The sequence below is a fragment of the Vitis riparia genome, chromosome 19, assembly GCF_004353265.1.
Source record: "Vitis riparia cultivar Riparia Gloire de Montpellier isolate 1030 chromosome 19, EGFV_Vit.rip_1.0, whole genome shotgun sequence".
Lineage (NCBI taxonomy): Eukaryota > Viridiplantae > Streptophyta > Magnoliopsida > Vitales > Vitaceae > Vitis > Vitis riparia.
Genome location: NC_048449.1, coordinates 7,618,255 through 7,635,550, shown reverse-complemented (window position 1 = coordinate 7,635,550; position 17,296 = coordinate 7,618,255). Strand labels below are relative to the sequence as shown.

The 17,296-nt window shown below is 32.9% G+C and overlaps 1 protein-coding gene across 6 annotated transcripts; it reads right to left on the bottom strand.

The window, feature by feature from the left end:
* Nucleotides 1–7,357: 7,357 nt before the first annotated feature.
* On the bottom strand, nucleotides 7,358–12,256 carry LOC117908838 (ethylene-responsive transcription factor 3-like). Of its 6 annotated transcripts, none has more exons than XM_034822621.1 (4): nucleotides 10,067–12,256; nucleotides 8,519–8,638; nucleotides 7,748–8,415; nucleotides 7,358–7,586 (listed from the first exon to the last, which is right to left on the bottom strand). In XM_034822621.1, exon 1 carries the CDS (start codon nucleotides 11,998–12,000, stop codon nucleotides 11,326–11,328), a length of 675 nt encoding a protein of 224 aa, XP_034678512.1. In that variant the 5' UTR covers nucleotides 12,001–12,256; the 3' UTR covers nucleotides 7,358–7,586; nucleotides 7,748–8,415; nucleotides 8,519–8,638; nucleotides 10,067–11,325. The 6 variants fall into 6 exon arrangements, with proteins under 6 accessions (XP_034678512.1, XP_034678513.1, XP_034678511.1 ...); XM_034822622.1 differs by having other exon boundaries at nucleotides 7,380–8,415; nucleotides 10,067–10,210; nucleotides 10,326–12,256; XM_034822620.1 differs by having other exon boundaries at nucleotides 7,380–8,415.
* Nucleotides 12,257–17,296: the final 5,040 nt, after the last annotated feature.

The following is a 17,296-nucleotide window of genomic DNA, read 5'->3' as shown; positions in this document are numbered from 1 at the left end:
AAGTCATGTACAATGTAAGAGATGTTAGACCAAAATGCTCATGAGATATAATATATGAAATAAGGATAGTGTAGACCCTCCATTTTGTCCTTCTAGCACATGTCCTTTTACATGTTTGTTCGATACTTTACGGCAATTCCTTGGTGGCCTGTTACTACTCGTGTAGCTTACCTTTTCTGAACCACTTTGGAGACTTTGGTTGAGGGGTTTATTCGGTTCCACATTATGACCTTGGCTGCCTTTCAAGCTTAGATTAGGGTTTACTTAGCTGCACTTTAGGTTAAACTTAGTTAAGCACACCTAGTCTCAACCTAGGCCCGTATAGGTATACCCGACCCATTAGGCACTACCTTAGGCCCATTTAGACACCTTAGGCCCGTCTAGGTTCACTTAGGCCCATTTAGGCACTCTTGACCCATTAGACATTCTTAGTGTGATTTGTATGGTTGCATGACTCATTTATCTCATTTACTTATTTTTTTTATTTTTTATTTTATTATTATTATCAATCACTTTTATTTATTTAGTTATTTTATTATTATTTTGTTCATTATCTTGTTATTTATTCATTTAACTATTATTATTTTATCATTCTCCGATTTATTTATTATTTTACTTTATTTATTTATTTATTTATTTATATTCATTAATTTAATTTAATAATTTGATGCTTTTATAGGAAAATCTACCAACTGGAGGAAAAAGAATTTTGAAATTGGTAAGACTTTCAAAAGGAAATGAACTCTTCTGGAGAGCTAAAATAGGGATGAATGAGTTTTTGGAAAAGATGAGACTCTTAGGTGATATGCATGGATTGGTTTTGTTTGAAATTTAAAAGGGATTTTTCTGGTGGATGAGAATTCAGAGAGATAAGGAGTCCTCAGGTGGAACAACTGCCAATTGCTATAAAAAGCATAGGTTGGTGGTTTTGAAGGATTTTTTTTTTTCAAAGAGGGTTTTCATAGACGATGAGAGATAGAGAAAAAAAATGAGGTCTTTTTCAAAAAGGACTTTTAGCACGACAAAGAATGAGGGCAACTCCAAGTATGTTTGCTATGGGTTTCTGTTCGTTTTCATGATCTATGATCTTCATGTTCTCTTTTTATTACTGGTATATCGTTTGTTTGTATGGTTGAGAATAATCATGGCTGCATCGTTGAGTGTTGTTGAACATCGATTCAAATGGATGTTTTATTTATGTTGATATCCTCCATTGTTCTCTTCTCCTTTCCCGTTGAATGTTGAGTGTTATTTTCTGCTTTGGTGTTTGGAAGTCATGCTTTAGTGTTTGTTTGAAATCTAAGTCCCCCATTTGCACTTAAGCCCGTTGATTGCAGCATGGGATGTGACTTAATTTAATGATTCTTTACTTTGTTTGATGATCTACTTCGGATTATTTAGCATTCTGCACCTAGTCCTCTCATCCCTGGAGATAGTGTTAGATTATGTCTATTGCTTGTCTAGTAGTTTTGGGTGGCCTGCTTGTTTACATCAGTTGTTGTTAGTGTTATAAGAAAGCATGACGTGTGGGTATAAGACGTTCCTTCATCAATGAAGTCTCCAACAAGGGACATTCTAGGCAATAATCAAATAAAACTACGAGCATGTTGTTATGGTTATTCATTGAAACAGAGGAAAGGTGAATATTTAATGCCCGGAAGCACGATAGTTCTGATTCGGACCATATGTCACTAGAGGTTTTCAATTGCTTAAGTAATATGGGAAACCCAATTTGGTGATTTTGCTAATGGGAATTCAAGATTTGGAATGCAGATGCTTGTTTTCCAGGTCGCACCAGCAGTTCTTACTGCACTTAAATTTGGAGTAACAGGGATTGTGCTGTTGTTGCATGGTCTAGGTATATTACGTCTTAGTCTCAAGTTCATCCACATGGTACCGGCCTCCAAGCATAGAATTCTTATTGGGTGACATGTGAGTGCTAGACTTTTTTTTTTTTTTATGGCCATGCATGGCCATCTTTCTTCATTCTCCCATCTCAATCACTAACCTCAACTTCATAGCCACGATCTCTAAGCGATACTGTTATTGGAAAGAGAACGGAAACAACACCCCAATTCCAATCTAAAATCAAAGATTCCATTATGCATAACATGCCCACACTCAAGAGTTTGAGTAGTCTAAGCTATCTATGTGGATTGTCGGGGTGATAAAAAAAAATGTGAACTCTTTAATGTCAAGTTCATGTATGTCGCGAAATGAACAAAAAGAAATGGTGCATTTATGCAGGTCATTATCACTTTCAAATGCCCCTAAGGAAATTAAATTGATGGGACTGTACCCCATAGCATTAGCAATTTGATGTCTCTTGTTGCTCTAGGCTCTTTATGAAAGTCCATGCATAAAAAGGTCAAAGGTTTGCATATGGGCAGGCATGCTATCATTTTCATGCAATCAGCAATGCTACAGGGGACAAAGTGCATTTGGAATTCAATTTCAACACACAACTCAAAAGGAATTTACAATTCTACTGCCACTATGAATGGACTCCACTAACATTTGCATTAAGGATTGAAAATGGGGTGGTTTGCGTCCTCTTTAAAGCCACGTTACAGCATGTAGCATGCATAATATAGAATAAGCCAGTCTCCACAAACGATTTTACCTACATGCACCATTCACTCATTCTCAAGGGCAGTCACACCATCCTCCTCTTTCTTTGTTTTGTTAAACGATTCCATATTTCATCCTTAAAGAGTTTCTAGATTCATCAAAAATTCAGATTTCAAGAAACCACTTGCTGCCAATTTTCATTCGACCACTGACCTTCTAGATTTAAATTTTGTTTCAGCAACTTTAGAATATTTTTAAAAAATTTCCAAAACTTGTATGACTTTCCTCACTTCTTGAACTTGAATTTAAAGTTTCGTTTGAGGTATAAAGCCATTCTAGAATAGAAGATATCAACGAGTCTATAGGGGGGCTCCGTTTTCACCCAATTCTGAACACCCGAGATGTTTTTGCAAAAATAAAATACCAAAAAACTTTTTAAATTTGATTCAATATTTTTTCTCAATTCTAGGCTTCTTGAAATTGATCTTTGACACAAAATATTAAAAAATATGCCTTTTTGAGGGAGATATGATTTTTCAAAGTCATGTCTACTGTGCATGCTAGATTCTGGACATTTGATTATCTTGAGTGTTTTAAAAATATTTTTGAGTACTATCTAACCTGGATTCATTTTTTTATGTGATATAGACACTTTGGACTATTTGTGTGATTTTTTTTATGATTTTATGTGATCATTTATTATTTTTTAAAAAAAAAATTATGCATGTTACTTTTTCTTATCTAATATGGACTTTATAGACCCTTTAGGTGTCTTTGCTGTAATCTGTCCTTTGAATGAGTGTTTGGCTTTCGGTATGTTGATCTAGATGTGTACGAGTTGTTTCCTGAAATTTTTCGTAATTAAATTCCACTATAAGCCATTTTTTTAGAAATTATTTTATGATGCTTCCTTTTCTAACTACATGTTGATGATTTTATACTTTACTTGAAATTGTTATTATTTTTAGAGTCATTTGATTTATCTTAGCTCAATTTTTGGCTTTGACATTGTATATTAGACATAATGGATGTGTTATATAATTTATGCTTATCCTAACCACTCTAGCATTTTTGGAGGAATCTTATAAAATATACTTGCTATCCAAGTATGCTCTCTATTCTCTAATTCCAAAATTCTATGAAAATGCGTGTTATCATGAGCTATATCCATGTTTGAACGTTATCCTTGATTGCCTTGATACTTGTTTGATTGTCTTATGATAGCAAGTAAGAAGCAGTTCAAGTACACACCCTAACTCTCCTTTATGATTGTAATTTGATTTCTTATTTGACATGCTAGTATGGATAGAATCTAGAGATCACCTTAGCCTATCTAGGTATCTATAATCAACCAATTAATTGCCTCATTTCACTCAACTAGGTTAGTAGAGACCTCTTTAGGGCTTCGAGGGATGCTACCTTTTAGAGGTACCTTCCCAATAGGTAACATGATCCCCGGACCTAGACTCAGATTTTTTCAAAGACACATTTTTCCAAAAACTATAGAGTCACTTCTTTAGGGTTTTCTTTCTTGTTTTATTTTTCCTTTAAGATAAAAACAAAATAAGTGGCGACTCCAACTTTTCCAAAACTAAATTTTCACCAAAAAAAAGTGAGTCTCGCTGATTAAGTGGAGACGCACGTGAAATATGCGGGTCCACAGATAGATAAGCATCTCGCTTATCAAAGTGCATAGCTGTCAAATACATGTACACATCTTCATCATCATCATCTTGGTCTATGACATGTCTTTAGCTGCCCACATGGTGCCATGTAATTGAGCATAGACTTCTTCAACATTCGCAACTTTCTTGGCTTTTGCTTTGGTTTTTTGATGCAAAAGTTATCGTATCTCTTATTTCTCTTTAGGAGGCACTCTATGACACTTTTTGGTGTTAAAGTGCAGGTTTATATGCGATAAATAGAACTTGAATCAAGTAATGCCTCTACTCTTCATCAACAGTCTACAATAGTTACAAATTGTCTCATATATTTTCCCATCCACCAGTATACAATGCTTCCAAGCTAAATCTCGTCTCGGTATGTCACTCCCAACTACACTTCTACTGACTATTCTATTTAAGTTGAAACATTAAACCATTAATTTAATAAACTTAAATGAAATAATTATGTGATTTTAAAAAAAAATGGGTATACAATAATAGACTGTGAAACTAATATTAAATTTAATTGTAATTGAAAGTGAACTATACATGACATCAAATTGAAGTAATTTAAGTTCAATGCTATTAATGATGCAAAATACTAAAATTAAATCATTAATTTCATTCAATTATTGGAAATTTACTAATTATGTGATTCAAATGTAGAGATATGCTAAGTTAGTTTACTTAAATCTATTGAAAATATACTAATTAATTAAAAAAAATGGACTATTTTAAATTCAATATTATACTAATTTAATTATGTACTCAGTTAATTTGTTCTCAATAGGCTATTATTACACTTGAATATCAAAATAAAATTAAATCATTAATTTAAAACTAACTTATTACAAATGTATTAATCATGTGATTCAAATGTATAACTATGCTAAATTAATTTACTTACATCTATTAAAAATGTACTAATGTATTGAAAATTAACATTAAACTATTATTAAAATTAAATAAATAATTTAAATTTAATATAAAAATAATTGAGATTTAAAACAAACATATTTTACAATAATTGAGCAACCTTGGTTTGAAGTTAATCCACAAACTTGAGCACTAAATTCCCAAATTTATTAGATTTTGAGAATAATCACAAAAAAAAGAAAAAAGATTAATACACTTTGGAATGAATTGTGAATGAAATTGATTGAGAATTAGCTATTTATAGAAAAGATTTGAGCCAAAATAGTTGTTGGAAAGTGATTTTAACATTAGAAATCATTTATGTCCATTTGATCAAAATTTGGACAACATCTAACCATTAGAGCATCAAATAGTTGTTGATCTTACTTCCCAACCATTGGATCATCTCCTAGATTTAATCTGGGCCCTTGGATAACTCATTTGACTGTTGCATCAACTTTAAAAAATGCAAACATGATCTGGGTTGTTGGATCAATACGGGTGTGATCTGGGGCATTGGATTAATACGGGTGTGATATGGGTCATTGAATCAAGCACATATTGAAGCAAAAATATTCGTCAAATAATCAACAATTTTTTGTCGATATATCACCAAAATTTCGATAATTTTTGCAACCAGCGCCGATTTTTTAAATTTATCGCCAATTTATCGATAATCATTGATATATCAATGGTTTTTCATAATAAAAACCTATATTTTCGTTTGTTAATATATATTACTTATATATCGCTCGACTTCCTCTAATACACAATATATCATTGATATATCTCAATATTTTTATCTATAACTACAACTAATCTAGGAACATTCAAATCATAGATAATGTTTCTAAGCATCTAATATAGAGTAATATTGTTTTTAATACTTTCGTTGTTGAAATCTAATATCTCAAGGATAGTTACATGCACCCCAAATGATCAAGCTTATATAGACAAAATGAAACCACAATAAAGGCCTTAAAGAGACTCAATGTCTTATGGAAAATGGAACACTTTAAATCTAAAATGAAAGCCTTAATCAACAAATCTTGGGAAAACATGGATTATCTTTTCAATTTCCTTGCTCTAAGTAAGGTTTGAACAAGAAAATGTCAGGATGATGTGAAAGTTAAACCTCTGAGCCACTAATATTAAGGAAGGCATGGGTGTATCCTAAGATGACAATCAAGACATGAGAAGGGGAAAAATTGCCCAAGACAACTTAGGATGAAGGTTAAACAAGTAACATGTGTCTAATAATTATCTCAACATTAATTCCAATCTCTATAGTATCGCCCTCATAATGGAAAGGATAATGACTACCCCTACCAACCTTTCACTCACATCTAATGTGATTTACTAAAGTAAATAGGGCTACTTCATAAGGCAAGGTGCGACGAAGGAAGTCATACCTTTCTATCAATATGATGAGCCTATTTTTCTTACCACTAAACAAAGTTTATTACCCTTGATTTAGGCATCATCACCAGGCCCACCCATGGCTAGCAAACCTCGACGTGATTGATCACAATCGAAATAGCCAGCAGGAATCAAAACCAAAATCGTACACCTCTTCCACACGTCCAAGTATTCCACTCGGCCATACCCTAACGAGCTCCAATTAAATGTTCATGATTTGACTTGGTTTTAGTAACATACGGAAAGATGACAACGAAATACATGATGATAAAGGCTTTTCCGGTGTAATTACTCTCTTCTTAAAGCTAACCCCTTCCACCAACCCCTTTCCAAGAACATGCACTGAAGGAAAAAAAAACAATGAAAATTTTGAATATACAACCATCAAGCCTGTGATTAATTTGTTACCACTTTATGAACCCTAGCATGTCGGCGACAATTATTAGAAAACAATTATGAAAGTGTTGTGCATGCGCCTCTCGCCTTGCATTTTTTATGTCTTTGGAAGGGAGATCTTGTGAGAGGTGGTGTTGGCCTCCTTTGGTCCATTATTGTAATGAAACTTACCTTTCATCACCTCTTAGCCAAACCCATAGGCCTCTTTGGGTCAACAAAGTTTTAGTTACAAAACCCATTGTACTTGAGAGTCAAAATTTCTTTCTTAAAGTTACAGATGATGCTGAAGCTTTTCCCCTTCAAGAAGAATGCAAACCAGATTCAGGATCAAAGAAACCAGGATCAGCCGCCTTTACTTTTTTAGTTTTTTGAATCACCTTAGCCTTTTCGAGTTACAACAATTAGTTCAAATTCTAGCATTGTAAAGAAGCTTTTGTAATACTTACACATACAACCTTTGAATATATATATATATACATATAAACTTCATAGAACATCGATGGTGTTGTGGGCCCTAACCTCATGACCACAACCATCTCCCTAGGTTAAGAAAGAAGCCTTGTTGGCGGGCAAAGCTTGACCCACCTCCCAGTAGATTAATAGACCACCCATGAACAAGACCTATAATGGAGAGTAGTACGAGTAAATGGGATACATGGACCACACAACCCCAATACAATCCAACAAAAGAGTCAAATTGGAGGGTGCAGTCCATCACATGTCCTGCATAAAGGAAAAGGGCAAAAAATAAAAAATGAAAAAAGGAGAGAGAATATGCTCACCTTTGTGCAGAGTTCTAAGGGACTCTCCCATAACCATCACCATGGCTTGGAAGCAACTCTCAGCACAGACCGGCAAGAAAACGCCATGACAAGGGCTCTCCAAGAAGCATCACCATACTTTGGAGGAACACTGAGGACAGGACAGAAGGAAAATGCCATGAAAGGCACTTTGGGTCCCAAAAGTCAGTTTCAGGGTGCCTGCCAATGTTCTCATTCTGTGGCTTAACAGCAACGTGCACTGGCATCCATATGGCCTCGGATGGTCGACCTCAGGAAACCAAATCAAAACATTAAAAGCAATAATTCATGAGGGAATTACGTTCAGGTTGATATCACTGTGGAGAACCAAGTGATTAACTACAAAATAAATAATGTCAGTGAACACATAAAGTTTTCATTTCTCACAACCCAGTCAGCGTATGGTTGGTTAGTAGCACACACTCAAAACTGGCCTCACAATTAGGAAGAATCAAAGAGCACAAAATTAAGCACGAGGGCTACTATTTCAATACGCTTGGACCTGAATTTAAAATTGAAACTAGTTTTACTCTAAATGCCTGCGATCATCTACATCAAGGAATGTAGTGAACCGATGCAGAGATATGGGCAAGGTAGCACCAGAATGGTTTCATTGGTCAAACTTCAGCAAGTTTGAAGAAGATATGAACCTATAGCGTAACATTGGAGAACAAGTTTCAGTCACTGTCCACCATGGGAAACGAGTACACAAATAAAAATGGAAAGTAACTCAGGAAAATCTAAATGTCTGACCTATATCGAGTCTGAGAGCCGCATCCATTCCAAAAACTTGCCCTCCTATCTAAACCCCACTTCAAGTCTGCAATACTCCATAATATTATTGTGGAGAGCAACCACTGTCAGATGAATAACCTTAAAAGATTAAAGAAAGCAGGATTAATCTTAAAAGGAAATATGAAAGATAACACAACATATTTTAGAGGATGGCAGTGAAATCTGAGGAGAAAGAATGTGCAACAAACATCAAAGACCCAAGAGATTGTGCATACAGAAAAATCTCACACGAACACTGCAAGTTTCAGTTCTCCGGACATTCCAGGACTATATTTCACAATTCATCAGTGTATTTATACAGCATCCAAAGGGTGACCTAATGAAATCTTGTTTCCCTATAGTGTTAGTTACCAAAACAAGCCATCTCATAGGATGAGTAATAATGCCATAAGCAACATTCTAGTCTCTGAATTCAAACTCCATCTAAATAATACAGAGTCCGACCCTACTGCTTTAAGAATTGATCACTACTTCAATGACACATGTAACTTTTGTTTTCCTATCAAGAAGCCCTCCATTAGTTTAAAAAATAAGCCACCTAAATAATACACCTCATTATATCATACACAAGGTTGCAACCTAGTTTCTAAGTATCTGAAGTCAAGCTTCAATCCAAGTGTACAGAATCCTATACTGCTGCTTTAAGAATATATCACGGGCATCAATAAAATGTGACACAATATCATAACCTACATTCTAGTTTCTGATTCAAGCTTTCATTCTGAGAGTATAGAAACTCTATCCTACTGGTTTCTGCTTTAAGAATTCATCACTAGTTCAATGACAGGCATGTTTATCCCGTATACACAATAAACATTCATTCAGTTTCAGGGAAAAGCTGTATCACTGTTGTATAACTAGCAATGCTAATCTACATTCCACACACATGTTGAAAACATCATATTCCATGTTCTAGTTTCTGAATACAGGCTTCATTCTACAAGTAAAAAATTCCTACCTGCTGCCTCCTACCTTAGTAACTGAAGGTTATTTTAATGACAAGCACGTTAGATATCAATTGATCAAATCTACAAGACTACAACATTTGTTTCCCTTTCGAGAATCCCTCCATTAGATTTGATAACAAGCCACCTGAATAATATATCCCTCCTCCTATGAGTAACAATGGCATAATCTACATTCTAGTTTCTGAATTCAAGCTTCATTCAAGAGCACAGAATCCAATAAATGCTGCTTTAAGAACTGATCCAATTTCATTCACATGCATGCTATAGACAATGTCGCATTCTCCCTTCTAGTTTCTAAACTCAAGCTTCATTCCAAAAGTGCCGAATTCTAAGTTACTACTCTACGATCACAATCACCATATGAAACTCATATTAGATATCCACATCCTCCATATCCAAATCCATCCATGACAAAAATTGACAGACCCAAAGGCATTGCAGATCCTATTTTAATGCCTTGATCCTGGAACTTAATAATTACCCACAATCATTGAAACAGAAATTATAGACAGACTAAGAGCCATGAAAGGAAACTCACTAATATCACAGTAGACGACAAAATATCGTTAATGCTTCTCCAAGATATATTGTGAAGACAAACAAGAGAAGGATCTAAAAGCATAGAATCTGCTAGATTTGTAACCGTTGTAAACGACCTCTGCAACTTCTAAAATAAAAGTTTCTGCACAAAGGTTAAACCCATTAAAAGCATCTATACTACCAAAAATACGGCCAACGATTAACTAATAACAACTAACGAATAACGGTAACCCTTCAAAGCTAAGCATCCAAATTACCAAAATCATGGCATATGAACAACGAGCAACAATTAACCATGGCTACCACTTTTTCCAGAACACCTAACAAGGATAAACCCACATAATTAAGAATCCAAATTTCCAAAACTATGGCACTGGTTACCGAATAACCGTAACCATGCAGAACATCTAAGCATACCCCCTCAAAATTCTATTCAAAACAATGAGCTTATGATGTCTTGAGCAATGTAAAAGATCAACAACTCACATCCAGAAAGAAAACGAAAAATAAAATAAATAAATAAATAAAACAAAGTTACACCTGTAGTGTACATAACAAGCATTACATGTGCAATAAATTTTGTTCTTATCAAAAACCTTATCAAGATGGATGCAAGGCCTGACAACCACCTCCTTGATCTACCATGCTGTTTTTGTAAACGATTCTAAAATAACTAGACACACATCATACATTGTATGATTCTAGATCACCCAAAACAAAATCAGACCTCTCTTAAGATCCCATTCACATCAATACTCTCAAGAATAGAGTACAAACATGAATGAAAAACAAATAAATTTTATACAAACCCCACAGTGTAATGTTTATATTCGTCTATGAATCATACTGTAGAAAAAGGAAACATGGCAAAAACTAGAGATTTTAATTCCCTTTCAGTAGAATGAGCACTGAAGTTTATTTTTGTACATGGGTAAGAGGTATCAAAGATCAAGATTTGTAAAACCCTAACTCGGATATGATCAAAGTTCAAAGCCCACAAAGTTGAAGAAACCAGATCTCATAATCTGAACACACGCTAATCCACACATATGCTAACAAAAAGATGATAAAAAGATTGATTCTCTTCCAACACAAAGCCCAGATTCACAGAAGTAAAACCATTTTATCTAAATATTTTCTGATATCCTTTCTTTTTCTGCTTTTTTAAGCATGAGAACAGACGAGAGAACAGCACAGAGAGGGAAAGGGGGGAAGGAAAAAAGATTTTTTTTATAAAAAAAAAAACATGGATCATCATCAGAGGCGCAAAGCCGTGCTGTGGAGATCACCCATGATGAGCTCGTCATCGTCGGACGGCATAACATTGAGATCGAAAGGGAGGGGTTTTCGAACAGAAGTTGCAGCAGCGATGTCTCCGTTGTCGATCACCGAGGACGACGAGTCGCAGTCACTGTGGCAATCGTCGGGTAGAAGCGGAGGGCTACGGGGGTGCCGGCGCAACGTCGCCGGAGGTAGATTTGCCGGAGCTGGGCGAGGGCCGCTAAAGGACTCCACGGTGCTGCTCATGCCACTCGACGTCGGCCTCTGGGCGTGAATCTGCTGCTCCTGAAACTGATCCGCTCGGTACACCCGGTTGCGGTGGCCGTCACCGAACTGACCGTTAAGGTTCCGATCAAACGCCGGCACCGCCACCGCTGCCCCCGACAACGCCGGAAAGTTTGTTTTTGCCTTGGGCCCCCGGAGAGTCCTCGCAGCCGCGTCGTACGCCCTTGCCGCCTCCTCCGGCGAGTCGAACGTCCCCAACCAAACCCTTGTCTTCTTCCACGGGTCTCTTATCTCTGCCGCAAACCTCCCCCATGGCCTCTTCCTCACACCCCGATACCTCATATCTTTGACGAACCCAGATCCACCGGCCCCCCCTGCCGCCGACGTTGCCAGTGTAGCCGTCGGAGCCGCCCTCCCTCTCCGCATATTGCTTGTTCTGTGATGGAGAAAAGAGAGAGGGCTCGAGGGTTTGGTACTTATAACGTAACAAAACTAAGCACGCCAACAGGTTTTTGGAGCGAAGAAAACTGGGTTTTAGAAAGAGAAACACGGATTTAGAGAGAGAAACTATGTTATTTTGAGGGAGAAAACCTGGATTTAGAGAGAGAAAGGTGCTTTGAAAACTGGCGAGCACAAGCACCACCAGCACAACACCCCTCCCTCTCTCCTCTCATCTTCTTCACAAATTTTTTTATGTTTTTTCCTTTTTTTTTTCATTTATTTATTTTTTTCTCATATATTTATTTCTTGGTCTCTGGATTTCTCTCCTCGCCCCGACCCCACATACCGAGTCTGACTCGGACTCGACTCAACCGGTGTTTGCCTTTTGTTTTGCTTTTACATTCAAGGATGTTAAATGACAGAAAAGTCCTTCACTTTCCTCATAATACCGAATGAGTGAATTTTCTCGTGCCTTATCCCGCTCATCCTCTTCAGGGCTTTAATTGCATGGGAGCGTCCAATTCTCAAATTTTCCTTTGATTTTGCAATGAGGTTTGATTTTTCCTTCATTTTCCTACTTGTGGCTTTAAATATAATAATATCATACAAATTATAAAAAGTAACGCTCGGTTTGAATTTTGAAGATAATGAAAAAATAATAATAATTTAATATTATTTAATGATATAAAAAAAACGAGGAAAGTAATTAAAAGTGGAATTAAAGCTTAATGACAAAAAAAAAAGTTAGGGTTTGAGTGATAACTTTTTTGGAAAATAATTCTACAAAAACAGTTTTTAAGAATATTTTGTGTGGTATTTTGTAAAATAAAATTTCCTTTTTTAACCTATGTTTTATATTTTAAAAATAATTTTTATATTTAATATTTTATTTTTAATCATTTTACATGTTTATATAATTATTTTTTTAAACAAACTTAGAAAAAATAATTAAAAATGATATAAAACAATTTTTTGTATTTTTTGTTATGAAGAACATAAAACTGTTCTCAAATAGACTTTTTTAACTTCATTTCTTTTTTGATTGATAATATTTACAAATTTTTGTAAAAAATAAAATGTAGAAATTATATTAACGGGAAATATCCACATTGGTTTTTGATAATGCAATTAGAAAAAGTTCGGATTTTAAAAATTATTGAATATGTAATTTTCAGAAAAATAAGACAATTTTGGAAAATAATAATAATTGAAAAAGACAAACTAGAAGCTAGAGTTAAGTCATTTTTATTCCTTCCCTCGTTCTGCATGACCTTATTCAATAGGACCCCTTCCATAACTCCTGAATGCATTGATTACTAAATTTCACTGTAAATAATAAATTCAAATCCATCAATTATCACTTCCAATGGACAAATTCAATATTTTGATTTGGGTTTTTTTTTAAAAAAATTATTTTCTTGAATTATTCACTTTAAGATTTGTGGTCCATGAATCAACTTACTTATTTCTATCTTTAGGGAAAATTTAGATTTTTTTTCTTCCCTATATAATTATAGTTTTTTGGTTCATTTTCATCATTAAAATTTGAAAAATAGCAAAAATAAATATAGTTATAACCCACATATGTTTTTTATGTGCCTAAATTAGCAATGGTGCTTATAACTTTCAACTTCAACCATAAGTGCTTTCATATCTAGAGATAAAGTTTCACAATCTAAAAGCGAAATATACCTTTTCTTGTAAAGGGCATGTATCAAATCCATGTTAGGAAGTTGATTCATACATGATACAACTATTTGGTCCAAATCTTATATTCTCACTATTTTTAGCCATGGCAAAATTGAGCATTATTACAAAAGAAAATAATTGAATGTACCAATTTTATCATTCGTTACACATCAATTTGGTCATACATTGCATATATATATATATATATATATATATATATATTGAAATTAATTTATCCGAGTCAAGGGCAAAATAGTGTAATCACTAAGCCAAATTTGGATCTTTATAAAGATATGTCCTATCGGCTTACATTTTCGAGTTCTGATATTGATGTAAGTTGATTTGTATTTTGTGTATAAGACATCTATAATTTCATGTTCACAAATTATTTGCTTAAAGCTTTTGTTGAATGGGCCAACTTAATTTAGATATTTATTAGAATATGTTGTTGTAGTTGTTTGGTTAAATCATAGTTGAAAATAGTGAAAAATAAGCCTAACCATGGTCTTTATGGCTTTTATACTATTTGATATGCCAAACTTAATAATGGTGCTTAGATGACTTCTTAGAACTTTTATACCGATGTGACTCTAAAACCATATTTAAGAAAAGATAAAAATATGATTCAAAAATTTATTTTTTTATATTTAGAGTGCATTTGACAATAATTATAGGAAATATTTCTATAATTTTAAATATCTGAAAAATAAAAATTTTCAAATGCTATAAAGATTAAAAATATTTTTTTAAATTAATATCAAACGTACTCTTAGTTTATCATGAAAAATATACATAAAAAGTAAATATAATTAAAATTAATTAAAATTTTAAAATTATTTAATCTTTATATAAAAAAATGAAATTGAGTTTAAAGAAGTTTGTAAAAATATTTATTTTTATTTTTTACTTTTTTTCCTTTTATTTTTATTTTCCTTCAAAATTTATAATAACTAAACACAACTTTATACTATCTTGGAGAAGTACTAAAAAAAATTATTAATAAATTTTTTTTTTATATATTTAGTTTACTATGAAGTGTATGAAGAAAATCAAACACAATTAAAATTAATTTAAAATTTATGTATTTTAAATTATTTGCTTTCAATATAGAAGCTAAAAAATAAGTTGAATAAATTTGAAGACAAAAAATTGATTTATCTAATAGAATGTCTATGTGGACATAATAGTAACAAGCCAACATCTACATGCCCAAAAATTCGTACATGAATTCAAGCTTCTTATTCTTAGGTACTTAAGAGATGGTGGAAGATGTGCAAAAATATAAATAGAAAAAAATTAAAGAGAAATTAGGAAAAACTCCAAAAAGTTGATTTCCAAAATTAGAGGTTACCTATAACTTACATGCATGAACACGTTTACCTCGATTTTGAATTAAGAAGGATATATTCAACTAAAAGGGAAAATGCAAATTTTGTTTCCCACTAGCTTGCCAATTACACGTGTGAAAAAGCCTTACAAAAAAAAAGAACTAAAATCGTATTTGTATTGGTCAATGGGATGAAGTGAATCAATTCTAAATGCAAAAATCTTGATGGATTAAAAAAGGAAAGTTGGAATTCAATAAGGGATTAGCGGGCAAGCAGGTTAAGCCTAACCATCTAATTACCACTCCATTTGGAGTTATAATCTGATTATCCCTCCATTTGTAATTATCATCATAGCATATCTAGATTAAATGTATCAAATTCAACACCTCCTAAGAGGTCAAACAAATGCCCACACCGAAGTCGAGGATCTTATAGGATACAACGAGAACATTACATCTATATAAAGGATATCTATAATATTTTACATCGAATATAGAAGAAAGTTTTTGACACTATATGAGTATGAATTTTTTTAATCGTATAGACACGTTTTAAAATTGCGATGACTTATTTGGGTCCAAAGTGAGTCTCATGGCATTACATGGAACACAATAAAGATGTGGTATTTGCATGAGGGGTTTTTTTAGGTCTAAAGTAGACAATATCTAAACCATTAACACATTTAATCTTGTTATTATTGTCCTCCAACATAACATACATTAAAAAATAAATAGAAATTATTTCTATACACTTTAGTTAAATTTGATTCCCAAAAAGTGCTAAGAAAATAAAAAATACTAAAAAAAATTATTTTCTCATGTTAGATTTTACCATGAAAAAGAGAGAGTTAAATATGATCAAAATTAGTAAGAAATTTATATAGTTTTAAATTATTTAATCTTTATATAATAGAGTTAAATAAATTAAATTAGTTTAGGATAATATATGAAAATAGTTTGTTAATTTCAAATCTTTTTTTTTTTTTAATTTTTCTTCACTATTTTTTTCTTGCAATTTCCCTCAAACCTTTGAGAGCCAAACATAGTCTTTATGTTTAAAAAATAGAAAATTATGGTAACTCTTTTATAAAATGCAAGAATTATTTGAAATTAAATTTAAATATATAATGATTTTTAATAATTAAAGGAATTAAAAAAATTACCATCTCAAATTTTAAACATTTAAAATATTTTTTAATAATATAAAATAAATTCACACATTTTATAAAAGAGTTATTGTCGAGTAAATTATTTGCCTTTATTATCATAAAAATAAAGCCTTGAATGTGAATCACGGAGGATCCACCAACTCCTTAGTGACGTGGCAAATAATAATATTTTTTCAAGTACAATAGAGTGAGGTAGACCCAAACAAAAGCCATGCCAGCTTGAAAATTTTGTGGCCTTTGTGAACCCTCCACCGGATAAGTTGAATTTGCAGCCAAACAAACAGGAATGTGCCTCCAAAACCATATATTATAATAATTAATCCCCATCGACCCATTTATAAATTTGACTAACCCACTTAAAAAAACACAAAAGTATTTAAAAATTTCAACCTTCCATTTAAAAATTTAGCCACGTGTCAGCGTATGAGCCTTGGGAAATCATGATGAATAATACGTCAATGGGAGTATTCAACAGAGTCCATAATTTTGGGTTAAATTGAAAGAAAGGTAGGTTGGCGCAAGGCACTTTACAGCTATCTTACGCTTCTCAAAGGGATTAAAGATTGCTTGTAGAGCAATGATTATTATTATTATTATAGTTGATTTTTGTTTTTTTGTTTTTTTGTTAACCATATGATAAAAGGATGAAATTTGAAAGACTTGGACTTGCCTTTACTCAATTATTCCAATTATTACACATGTGAACTACGTGCCAAATATCAAAGCACCCTTAGATTATTACTACACTTTATAAGCAATAGTTAAAACATGGCAATGATGATAGCTTATTTATGGAAATCCAAGTATGGGTATTGGTTTTATTTTTATTTTTTTAATTTAAAAAAAAAATATAAGGTTGGTTCGATCATGTTTTCTTAAATTTGTTTTTAAAAATCATTTTTTATATTTTAACTTAAAAATGAGTTTAAAAAAACATAATTAAACAAGTTCATGTTTTCCTTTTGTTTTTAAAAAAGAAGTGAAAACAATTTCTACTTATTTTTTAAAAATTATTTTTTATTTCACTTTGTTTTTAAAAACTGTTTCCAGAGAATTATAACAAAACAAAACAATGTTAGATTTTTTTTTTAAAAAA